This window comes from Cajanus cajan, chromosome 9 (assembly GCF_000230855.2).
Source record: "Cajanus cajan strain Asha chromosome 9, NIPB_CcT2T_4, whole genome shotgun sequence".
Classification (NCBI taxonomy): Eukaryota; Viridiplantae; Streptophyta; class Magnoliopsida; order Fabales; family Fabaceae; genus Cajanus; species Cajanus cajan.
In genome coordinates this window covers 52,981,299-52,994,231 of record NC_138525.1, presented here as the reverse complement: position 1 = coordinate 52,994,231, position 12,933 = coordinate 52,981,299, and the positions used below count along the sequence as shown (strand labels likewise).

The window sequence follows — 12,933 nt, the reverse complement described above, 5'->3', positions numbered from 1 at the left end:
TTAGAGTCAAGACATAATTGAAAAGAGATATTTTATTAAAAAGTATTTAATTAAATTTTTTAATAAGGATTTTTTTTAATAATCATGAAATTGGTATGAAATATTCACCGTGACAAGAAATAACTAATCTCTATCAAGAATTGTGAACACACATAGTAGATATTTTTCTCTCAACAGTGTATTAAATAAGTAATGTTAGATTTTTAACCCTAAACAACCTAACTGTGGGATACAAACTATTATAACCTATGTTAATTAATAATCATTATTGAAAATTAATAAATTATAAATGCTCTCTACTCGTTTATTTCTAAAAGAGATTAGTAAGTCGGTGAATATTTCTCACTAATATTGATTTTTTGTAAATTAGTAAGTTGGTGAATATTATATACCTATATTGAAGTTTTTTTTTTACGATAAATATGTTGCAGTTAAGAGTAAAATAGAAAAAAAAAATTAAAAAAATAAAGAAGGGAAAAAAATTTATTTAAAAAATAAACTAAAAAATATTTAAGAAATTTTTTAGAATTAATATATATTAGAAAAGAGAGGTGGATACAACATTTACCTAAATTTTAAAAGAGTTGTAGTCTGGGCCAGATGGGTTGAAGGCCCAAGGAGGCCTACAATAGACGAGGTGGCGGAGGTTGGCGATGTTGTTGGAGATGACGTCGTTGCTGTCTTTTGGGGAATACACGGTGCTCTTCCTTTTGCGTCCCCTCCTCGCCATAGCGTTCGTTCTCCTCTTAATATCCTTTGGTAAGCACCGATTATTTTGACCTAATTTCTCTCTTTATTGTGTTGATTGTTGAGTTGAAAAGAGCATACATGTGGTGCAGGTTGGTTTGTGGCGTGGAAACTGGTGCTGGTTCACGTGCCTTTGGTGCAAGAGGTTTTTGGCCTTAAAAAGAAAATTTTTCGACCTAAGCCCCCAACTGGTCGCTTCTCCAAAATTTATAGCGCCATTCATGCCCAAAACTAACCTTCCACTCGGTAACTTCTCTTTATTGATTTTTCCCACCCAATTGACACTTTTGTTGGTCTTATGTCATAAAAATTTCACTATGATTTAGTGTGACAACTTTAGAAAAGAAAATTGATTACTATCATGCTTTAGAGATTGCGATAAATTTTGGATATAGATAGACTTTGTTTATGAAGATAGGGCAAATATGAGACTAGGGTAAAATAAGTTGTTTTTTTTAATCTATGGGAATCAAACATTGGAACAAGGTATTTACAATTTACAATACACACTTTCAACTAATTGAGCTAAATCTCGTTGGTATAAAAGAAGTTTGTAATTGTGCAGAGCAGATTTATCTTTTATTTAGTATCACAAAAGGACGGAATGGGGTGGATACTAGGTTGAAGATTCCACCCTAATAAAATAGAACCGCAATGCACAATTCAATCCACAACCTCCTTTTTTTTTTCCTCTACAATTTAGGGGTGTGGGATGGAAATGAAACCATGTCTTTTCTATCATAAAATTCAAACAATGAAAGATAACTTTTTTTCTATTCCATTTCATTTTTTTTTCTTTGTGGGGAAAGGAGTGATATCTCATTCAAAAATTCATCTTTTTTCCAATTTAATTACAATAAGTGTTCAAAATTGTTTCTGTTCAGATTTTGGGATGATGAGTTCTATGTTGCGATCTTATTCTCTGACTCTGAAAGGGTGTGTTTGTCTTTTACATATTTGAGGGTTATTTTTAGACACATTTAACAGTGTTTCTTTTTTTATTTTTTGTGTTCAGTTTGTATTTTCATTGAGTCAAAATTTTGGAACACCATGTAGGTAATAATGTATCCGGATAAATTTAAGATATTAAAATAGTCGTGAATTTTAATGGTTGGTTTCTTGTCATTGCAGAGATGACTTGTTGGAGACCCTGTCTTGGATAGTAGAACAGACCAGATAATAATTCATTGATTGAAATAAATGATGAAATTTCAAATAACAGGCTACATGCTTCAAGTAACAGACTACATGTCTTTTCTATCATAAAATTCAAACAATGAAATGATAACTTTTTTTCTATTCCATTTCATTTTTTTTCCTTTTGTGGGAGAAGGAGGGATATCTCATTAAAAAATTCATCCTTTTTTCAATTTAATTCCAATAAGTGTTCAAAATTGTTTCTGTTCAGATTTTGGGATGATGAGTTAGATGTTGCGATCTTATTCTCTGAAAGGGTGGGTTTGTCTTTTACATATTTGAGGGTTGTTTTTAGATGCATTTAACGGTGTTTCTTTTTTCTTTGTGTTCAGTTTGTATTTTCATTGATTGAGGCAAAATTTTGGAACAATGTAGGTAATAATGTATCTGGATAAATTTAAGATATTAAAATGGTCGGGAATTCTAATGGTTGGTTTCTTGTCATCGCAGAGATGACTTGTTGGAGACCCTGTCTTGGACAGTAGAACAGACCAGATAATGATTCATTGATTGAAATAAATGATGAAATTTCAAGTAACAGGCTACAAGCTACATGCTTCAAAAACTGGAGATTGGGATATTGTATCCCTTGTACATAATGTTACTTAACATTATAAACTATGAATGGTTTTACTCCATTCAGTGATATGTGTGGAACTAAATTATCAATTTCATATGATAATAATGAATTATGATTTATTTTTATTATTGCTGTTGGTCATATATAGTTAATTTGTTATGCAAGTATGCATGAATATAACATGAAAACTGAATCTCAAGACTTGGGTTAAAACCAATTCAGTTATTAATTTGTGGACATTTGAATTTATGTTAATTTAAAGATTAAAGATGATATTATGCAGTTGTTTTTGGGCTGACGTAGGTGAAGCTTATTCAAATGTAATCTTGAGTTAATATATTTTAGGGACTAGCTATATCTAACCATGACTTATATGCAGGATTAATTTTGAAGAGTCATGTATAATTGAATCAGGATGCTTTAATTAATTGAAATCTGTTTCAGTAAATATTAATACACCTTACTTGAAAGATAGTTTATGTATTACAGAAAAAGAATATTTTAATAAATATATTATTAAATAAAGTATAAGTACTTAAAAATAAGTGTACCTAATAATCAGTTTTTTATTTTTACACAAGCAGGTGGTGAAATTTTCTTTGGAAAACTTCAAGTTGTTTGGTCTGATAATAATTTATTATCTTATTTTTATTTTTTTTTATGAAAAATATTATTAATTTTGAACAAACATTCAATTCATAAAAAAATGTTAGTAACTTCAAGTTGTTTGGTCCGATAATAATTTATTATTTTATTTTTATTTTTTTAATGAAAAATATCATTAATTTTGAACAAACATTCAAATCATAAAAAAATGTTAGTCATAAATGAATTAGATTTTGTTGAATGGTTATTCAGCTATGGAGACATTCTCTTGACCCAGATTAAGGCTGAAATTATTTGGTCATTTGACTCAAAAATTATTTGGTCATTATGAATAAAAAATTACTTTGTTGGTTATTCTTGTATGCATCATTTGACATATAGAGAGCTATCACAAAATTATAATTTCTTTTAAAACAAATGTTACATATTTAGATTGTAGACAATTAAATTCTAATATTGCAAAAGTTTTTAACACTTGAAATCAACTTAATTTATTTTAACAAAATTTAAATATGAGTTTATCATATTATCCATTCACACTTGCAACACACCCCCCATATGTTTGTACTTCTTTCTCATTTTGATCATTTTTTCTTTATTTTCTTTCAATTATAGGATGATTCTGTTTTCATAACAGGAGTATAACGACATACATCCGATCTCAAGCAACTCTTTCTTGTCTTTGAATTTTTGTCTTGCAAACAATACATATTAGAATTTCATTTCTACTTTTAATAATTAGATTTTCTTAACTTAAACTCAAATATCCAACTTACTAAACTATGAGAAATAATTTAGATGTTTTGATAGTTATGTATTATTTTTTTCATTTATTTAAAACAATTTATGTAATACATGTCGTCATCTCCTCCAACTAAATATATTTTTAATTAAATTTGTTTCATATATATATATATATATATATATATATATATATATATATATATTTATATATATATTAACAACACACATGCTTTAATTTTATTCATTGATCTTAATTTTTAAGTGTACTTTGAATCTCACGGCTTCATCCAATTAAATATGTTTTTATCAAATTAGTTACATTATATATATATATATATATATATATATATATTAAGTAAATACACATCTTTAATTTTATTTATCCAACTTAATTTCAAAATCTTGCGAACAATAAATATTATAATTTGATTTCTAATTTTAATAATCATATTTTCTTAACTCTATCTCAAATATCTAATTTACTAAACATAAATATGATTCTAATTTTAATAATCATATTTTCTTAACTCTATCTCAAATATCTAATTTACTAAACATAAATATGAGAAACAATTTAGATGTTGATAGTTATGTATTATTTGAAACTTTTGATGTGGTACATATCATACTTTATCATACTTTCATATAAGCAAATAAAAATCCTCAAATATTGGCAACAGTTTACATAGTCCTTCATATTTCATATCATAAATAATAGTATTTTTTAAAAAGAAAATATCACATAATTCATTCTTATAATATTATGTAATGATATTATCTCATACTAACAATTAAGATTTATTCGCTCAAAATCAACAATTATATATAAATTATAGATACTTCTATCAATCTTTTTATACTTTTAATTTCATTAGTTAACTTTTATATTTTTTAATAATCATTGCACTAACAATTTACACCAAAATTTCTAAATCATAATAAATTCTAAACTCACAGCATATCCTATTTCAACTTGATTAAACTTAATTAGTTCACCTAAATTTTGGTATTAAGTCTAATCTAAGTTTGTCACTTTGGACATCATTCTAAAAAAATTTTAAAAAGTTAAAATAATTTTTAATACTTATTTAAATTGACAAAAACACACTAAAAGTTCACTCGTCATGTTAAGAGTTTCTCTAAAATATTAAACAATTCAAAATCACAAACAATCCAATAAAATTTATTTTCAACATCATACTTAGTTTTGTCACCTACATTTAATATAAAAAAAGGGCATATACTTATATTTTTGCTAAAAGTTGATATTGATTTTTTTAATTAATCTTGTAAATTAAATGTCAATTAACATTCTTCAAAGAAAATATCACATTATCACTATTTTTCTTTGTTCTTCAGAATCACCACATACTTCCGATAAATTTACAAATTTAAAACTATAAAAAAAATATTTAAAAACAAAATTTAAGTTAATATGTTTATTTTTTTTTTTAACGTTATCACCTTTAATATTTATTACCTTTTATCCTTGGTCATTCATTATGCAAATCATCTAAGTTGTTTATTATTTATTAAACAAATTTTACATTGTGGGAATTGATTTCATCATATCAAGAAAAAAAAATGTATTATTTTCAAGTACAGTAATAAATCTACGAACTACATCTACGTGCTATGTAGATATTTATATTAACTTTACATAATTTTTGCATTAGCTCATGGGACATTTGTGGAAAAATGAACCGATAATAAATGATGTCATGCGATAAATGTTTCAGTAGTTTTTACATGAGAATTGCATGAGTTATCTTGATTTGTGAAGGTTAAATGAGTAAGCAGGAAATGAGACACTGTCCAATAAACGAGCAAAGGGGTTGTGCTAGCCAAAGGACCCAAAGAATACAAAATATAAAAAATAAAATAAAAACTTCAAAAACATAGCTGTTTAGCAAAAAAGACTTTCAAGGATCTCAATAAGATTTTGTTTTTCTTTATTTTTATGCATTTTTTTACGACGAATTCGAGAGTGGTAACAATTTTGAATCTTTGAATTAAAGTGAATGCAAATTATTATTGTTATGGATTCATTAAATTATAATATTATTTCTTATTCTCTTTGCCTAATCTTCCAGCATCCAAGAGTCTTACATTGATCTAATTGACAAAATTAGTGGTGCATGATAGACCTTTGTGAAGTAGTTCGTCCTAAACTCATCACTTTCTTGAAGATATATTGGATTTAAATTTTAAAAGATTTTAAGAATATATATATATCAGTGTTCAATAAAGACAATTTTCAAAAAAAAAAATGTCAAAATAAGATAATATTTAATTGAGACTTTCTTCACTTAAAAAAAGTCTTTTATATTAAAAAACATACACAATAGATTATTTTGTAAGATTTTTTTATAAAAATTATACATAATACTATCCAATCTCATTTATTTGTAAATATATTTTTTAAATAAATATATAATATTGACACATAGGTATTTTGTAAAACTATTAATTACTAAAAATATGTTTTTCTCTCCAAATATACGTTATAATATTTAAAAGATATTATATAAAATTATAAGTTAATAAACTGAATTTTATAATAAAAAATTATGAATTATTTATAACATTTCAAAATATTTTTTTTTAAGTAACAAGCTACATATATGAGGAAAAAAATTATTTAATATGATAACTAAAATTGTATTAAATAAATATTTTTACTAAATAATAAGATAAGGATCAATATTAAATACATTAAATGATCCAAATATTATAGTATTTGTATATTTTTAATTTTATTTTGACGTATAGTCTTAAACAAATAACGTAATATTATAAATTTTTAATTATTTTTAAATAACAAATTTTAAAATTTACAAAATAATGATTTGATTTGATTCGGATTTCATAATTAATTCAAATTGAACTACACTTAAATTCTATTTATGCTCTTATTTTCTTTTTACGTTCTAAAAAAACTTAAGGAAAGGGGAGCCAAAAAGAGATCATCTTGAAAATCCACGCCCTGGAAAGAATAAGGCAAGGGAGAGTGAGAATTCTCCCTTTAAGTTGAGGAATGCGCACAATGAAGTTGACATGTAAAAAAGAGTTTTTTTTTTTTATAAATGTTTTGTTCTTGATTTTGATTCTTCCTTATGATTCCTTGGTGTTTGTAGTTGTTAAATATATATTTGTTTTTGATAAATTTCATGTTTTGAAACCATTTGAGTTGTTTGCAAAAAAGAGATTTTTATAAAAGTTCTTGATTTTGATTATTATATATGATTTCTTAGTGTTTGTAGATGAGAAATATGTATTTATTTTTAATTAAACTCATGTTTTGATGTGGATATGATTTGAGTTGTCTGTGAAAAAAAAAAAAGTCTTTCAAAAGTTTTATGTTCTTGATTTTGATTTAAAAGTGTTCTATTGTTGATTTTGATTCTTTTTTATGATTCTTTGTTTGTAGATGCTATATATATATATATATATATATATATATATAATTAAACTCATGTTTTAAGGTCTATTTGGTATAGATTTAGTTGTTTATGAGTTTATGTGAAAATCCTAAGCTACGCATTATAGGTAAATTGCATGTTTGTTGTAATCGGTTGTTTTTGGGTTATAAAAATGCTTATATGTGTAATACATGATGTTTCACTTATTGAATTGAGAAAATTTGTATGTCTAAATGATTGTTGCATGATTTGGATTTGTTGTTAGTGTTGGTGCTCACGACAACACCATGTGCAGATTCATGTAATCGGGCGTCAACACAAAGCACCAAGCACGAAGAGGATTCTGTTAGGTGGTATAAGAGCATGTTGACATGGTTATACAACTATATTGATGTGATGTTCATGGCGCTTTCTTATATATATGAAAATATTGATACGTGTATGTGCATGGAAAATTGTAAACATGATGAATGAGATTAAGACGCATCATATGCACACAAATTAGTAAATTAGAAAATCATTTCATATGTACTGAACATATTTTGAGATTGGTACCATATGTATGCAAATCAAGAGTTTGTGTTTATTGCATTACATACTTGCATGTAAATGAATTATTTGTGATTGATGCATTATGAATGAGTGATTGTATTGATGATGATGAATGAATTATTGTATTTGATAAGAATAATTATTTGTTAATATCATGCTATTGTGTAAATGTTGTATAAAGTGTGTTTGTTATTCATCTTGTATTTCATGCCATGAACTAAAGTGAGAAGTTTCCTCACTCCCTTTTTTTTCATGTCTTAGTTGTATATATGTTATTATGGGTAATGCTTATCAAGATTTTGATGGTGACGAGGCTTAATCCTTATACATTAATAATACATAAATATTAATTATACTATAGAAATAATTATATAAAAACCATTAATAATTATATACTAAAAATAGTCTTTTATCATTAATAATAATTATTATTAATTAACATTAATTATAAATAACATATTTATTGAAATAAAATCACTTTACTCAAATAAATATTCATTCGAATAAACTATACATCCAATAACACCGATCCCAAGAGGTAATGTTATTTGAATAATTATGTTATTTATTCGAATAAACAACTCGTTTATAAGAATTAAACCACTTCTAAATAGTTTATTCGAAAAAAATATGTTATTTATTTGATTAAACATGTTTGTTAGAATAACTATATTGTTTTTTTTATTGGAATAAACAATTTTACTGTCAGAGTAATATTATAATTTTAGTACTAATTATTTTTTTTCTATTCATTTAAACCAAATAATTTTATAATATTTTTATTTTTATTTCTTACCTATTTCTTTTTAATCATACAACTTTTTTTTAATCATTTTTCTTACTTATTTTTCCTCCCTTATTTATCTTTTTTCACATGTTTCTCTTCTCACAATCACGTACATTTTTCTAGTATAAAAAACTTCTACCAAAAAATAAGGTCGAACTATATGTTGTAAAAATGAGAATGATATATATATATTAATCCTCAATAGCAGTCAAATATTTCATACATCAATATACAATCGGCCCTGATCCACGTTGTCAAATGATGGGAAGAAGAATAATGAACAATGACTAGCAAATCATCTTCTTTATCCACAATGTTCAACTAATTATATTGTGGTTGACTCATATTTAAGTACTACTATGAATTGCCCTCAATTATTAAGAATTTCACTCGTCAAGTGTTTAAATTTAAATTAGTATAAAAATTAGACCTTATATCCCCATAATATATTTACTATTTTTTATAACTAGAACTTAATATTTATTCTAATTTTAAATTAAATGATTTTATTTGTAATATCTTATCATTAGAAATTAATTTTTTAAAATATTTGTTAATATGTCCAATTTTAAACATGTTCTTTTTAGCATTAATTTTATAATATTATCATTCATATTATACTAACTTGCTAAACAAACATTATCAGAGGGGACCATGTTCATATTAACTAAAATACGAATAGTAAATTTAAGTATGTGTAAAAATACCCACAAAAAAAAAAAAACAAATAGTAGAGGATGGAAGTTATTAACTTTGCAATCATAATTTTTTTAAGAGGCAAGTACATAGAAGGGTATCCCAGTATCCTATCCATTATCATACCAATTTTATAGATGTGAAAACTTAAATTTTTAGCCCCTAAAAATATTTTATTAAATTTAGTCTCAACAAATTTTATTTGTCAGTAATCCTTAAAAATTCCAAAAACATAGGAGTTCAGTCCCTTACAAGAGATTAAGACCATGTCCCTCACTAAAAATTGTTAATTGGAAGGAGTAGAAACAAATAAAAATTTTATATAATAAAAATTTTGTTCTTGATTTTGATTTTTTCTTATGATTCTTCAATGTTTGTGGATGGTAAATATATATTTATTTTTAATTAAACTTATGTTTTGAAGTCTTTTTGGTATAGGTTGAGTTGTCTGAGTTTTTCTGAAAATCTAATGTACGCTTTTTTGGGTAAATTGCATGTTTGTTGTAATTGGTTGTTTTTGGGTTATAGAAGTATTTATATATGTAATATATGATGTTTCACCGATTGAATTGAGAAAATTTGTATGTCTAAATGATTATTGTATGATTTGGGATTATTGTATTTGGGTTCGCTGCTAATGTTTGTGATCACAACGACACTAGGCGCAAATTCATGTGATCAGACGTCAACGCAAAGTGTCAGGCTCAAAGAGGATGCCGTTGGTTAGGTGCCATGTATGTAGAATTGTTATTTTATGCAAACTTGAATGATGAATGATGTATATGTTAGTTATATGTGTTGTATTATAAATGTTAATGATATAAGAGCATGTTGACATGGTTATGCAAGTATATTGATGTGATGTTCATGGGTGTTTTCTTATATATATATATATATATATATATATATATATATATGAAAATATTGATATGTGTATGTGCATGGAAAATTATAAACATGATGAATGAGATTGAGCATGACATGAAGTCGATCGTGACATAAACCGATAAATTAACAAATTGTTTCATATGTACCAAGCATATTTTGATATTGGTACCACATGCATGCAAATCAAGAGATTGTGTTGCATTACATACTTGCATGTAAATGAATTATTTATGATTCACTCATTATGAATGAGTGATTGTGTTGATGGTGATGAATGAGTTATTGTATTTGATAAGGATAATTATTTGTTAATATCATTGTGTAAATGTTGTATGAAGTGCATTGAATATTCATATTGTATTTCTCACTCCCTTTGTTTCCATGTCTTGGTTATATATATGTTATTGTAGGTAATGCTCAAGATTTTGATGATGTCAGTGACGAGATTTAATCCTTTCCTTAGAAGTGCTTTGATAGAATATTTGCCATTGAGACTTAGATCATGATTAGTTTCATATTTTTGCATTAGTATGAAGTTTGTGTTAAAGTTTGTTATGTGAGTATTTATCCTATGATGAAGGTTTCACCTTAACTATTTTATGCATGAATTTGAAGAATTTTATGTGTGTTATGAAAGTTTGTCATGTTGGATAAAGAATGTCACAAGATGCGCTTTGAAACATTACTTAAAATGCTTTTTGTTGTCCTATTATATTAGGATATAATTGTAATTTGTATTTTGGTTGTCATGTTAGAATGACATTAGTATGATTTTATGATACATTATGATAAACTTGTTTTTGTAATTATGTAGCATGACAGTATTTTGCTGGCGAACATGTATTTTGGTCATTATTTGACAGATGTTTTATGGCAAGAAACAATTGATTACTTATGAATTTAATGTTTTAATTTGTTATTACTGATATGTTACTATTGATTTAAATTGTATTTTCATTGTTCCATCTATTTTTATTAAGACACATGGTGTGAAATTTTCATTTTATTGAAGATAATTTGAAATGTCATGTATGTCTAGACAAAAAAGAAATAAAGATGAAAAACTAAATAGGTACCATGAGTTCAAGAGGAAAATGAAAACTTTGTCCCACAAAAAATACTTAGATTATGAAAGATATTTTGCTACTAAAGAACAAATGAATACTTATCTTAATAAGTTCTATAGAAGAGCATTTGTTAAACCAAAGATCATATTATCACTTGGAAGACCATACTTTCCTAATTTAGTAAAGGTTTTTTGTGACAACATTACTTTGTAGTCAAAAGTTGAAAATGTCAAGATTTGAGTCATGTCACTTGATTGGTCAACAATTGCCAATTTAAAGTATGAAGGGAATAAATTTGATATTGTCAACTTTAGTCAATGTGAGAATCATCATCGTAACATTGCATTGGTTAGAATAATTAGGCAAAGGGTCCAAGAATTAAACTTAAAAAATGCAACTAGTTTATTATTGGAGGATAAATTGTTGCATTACATTTTGGTCTCCATGTTAGAACCTGATCAAGATAATTATGAATTAGTTACTAGTGATGACATATTGCAATCAATTGGTCATATTAGATATGTCAACTCCTAAGAAATGCTAAGAAAAAAATGGTATGTGCCTTTCATATGTTGTGTCAAAACTATTGGATATTCATGACATTTGGAGATGTTGAGATTAGACCTACTTAGACTAATTATTTTAATCAACGTACCCTAAACAAATTAAATATAAAAAATGTTAATGAAATGTGACAATATGGTGATAAGCAGTAACACAATGAAAAAAAATGCTAAAAACTACTATCATAATCAAAATGATGATATCCATAGTGAACCAAATTTTTCTCAAGATAATGATATTTTAAATTGTATTTATATTGGCATTCAAAGCTTACAAATTAGATTACAAAATTTAACAATTAGTGTACAAATTTTGATACAAAAGTTGACACAAGATTTAAAGAATTTGATCAAAAGGCTTGTAAGACTTGAAAATCTTTTACTTACACAAATCATCTGGGTAACTCATTATGATCTAAATGTCGTTAAGTATCTTTGTCTATTTATATTTTTTATGCATGTGTTTAAGTACCAAATTTAACATTTAATCACCTCTATGTTTGTATTGTAAGTATAAACCTATTTTATGTATTTTTATTATTTATTTTAGTTAGACTATATTAAATCTAAGTATCTTTATGTTGTACATTAATAATACATAAAAATTAACTATACTATAAAAACAATTATATAGTATAGTTAATATCCATAGTGAACCAAATTTTTCTCAAGATAATGATATTTTAAATTGTATTTATATTGGCATTCAAAGCTTACAAATTAGATTACAAAATTTAACAATTAGTGTACAAATTTTGATACAAAAGTTGACACAAGATTTAAAGAATTTGATCAAAAGGCTTGTAAGACTTGAAAATCTTTTACTTACACAAATCATCTGGGTAACTCATTATGATCTAAATGTCGTTAAGTATCTTTGTCTATTTATGTTTTTTATGCATGTGTTTAAGTACCAAATTTAACATTTAATCACCTCTATGTTTGTATTGTAAGTATAAACCTATTTTATGTATTTTTATTATTTATTTTAGTTAGACTATATTAAATCTAAGTATCTTTATGTTGTACATTAATAATACATAAATATTAACTATACTATAAAAACAATTATATACTAAAAATA

The 12,933-nt window shown here is 25.3% G+C and overlaps 1 protein-coding gene across 4 annotated transcripts; it reads left to right on the top strand.

Annotated features, from left to right (window-relative positions):
• Positions 1-570: 570 nt before the first annotated feature.
• On the top strand, positions 571-2,652 carry LOC109814802 (uncharacterized). 4 transcript variants are annotated; one of them, XR_002241099.3, is made up of 4 exons: positions 571-759; positions 840-993; positions 2,277-2,315; positions 2,395-2,652. XR_002241099.3 is itself a non-coding variant. In XM_020379312.3 (3 exons), exons 1-2 carry the CDS (start codon positions 654-656, stop codon positions 980-982), a joined length of 249 nt encoding a protein of 82 aa, XP_020234901.1. In that variant the 5' UTR covers positions 572-653; the 3' UTR covers positions 983-993; positions 2,395-2,652. The 4 variants fall into 4 exon arrangements, 2 of the variants coding, with proteins under 2 accessions (XP_020234901.1, XP_020234902.1); XR_002241100.3 differs by having other exon boundaries at positions 2,277-2,319; XM_020379312.3 differs by lacking the exon at positions 2,277-2,315 and having other exon boundaries at positions 572-759.
• The last annotated feature ends 10,281 nt before the right edge of the window (positions 2,653-12,933 follow it).

Bases quoted from the DNA above. Each gene is read 5' to 3' on its own strand.
- LOC109814802 (XM_020379312.3), top strand. From the start codon at position 654: ATGTTGTTGGAGATGACGTCGTTGCTGTCTTTTGGGGAATACACGGTG. The intron at 760-839 runs GTAAGCACCGAT...CATGTGGTGCAG, and splicing joins TCTCCTCTTAATATCCTTTG to GTTGGTTTGTGGCGTGGAAA.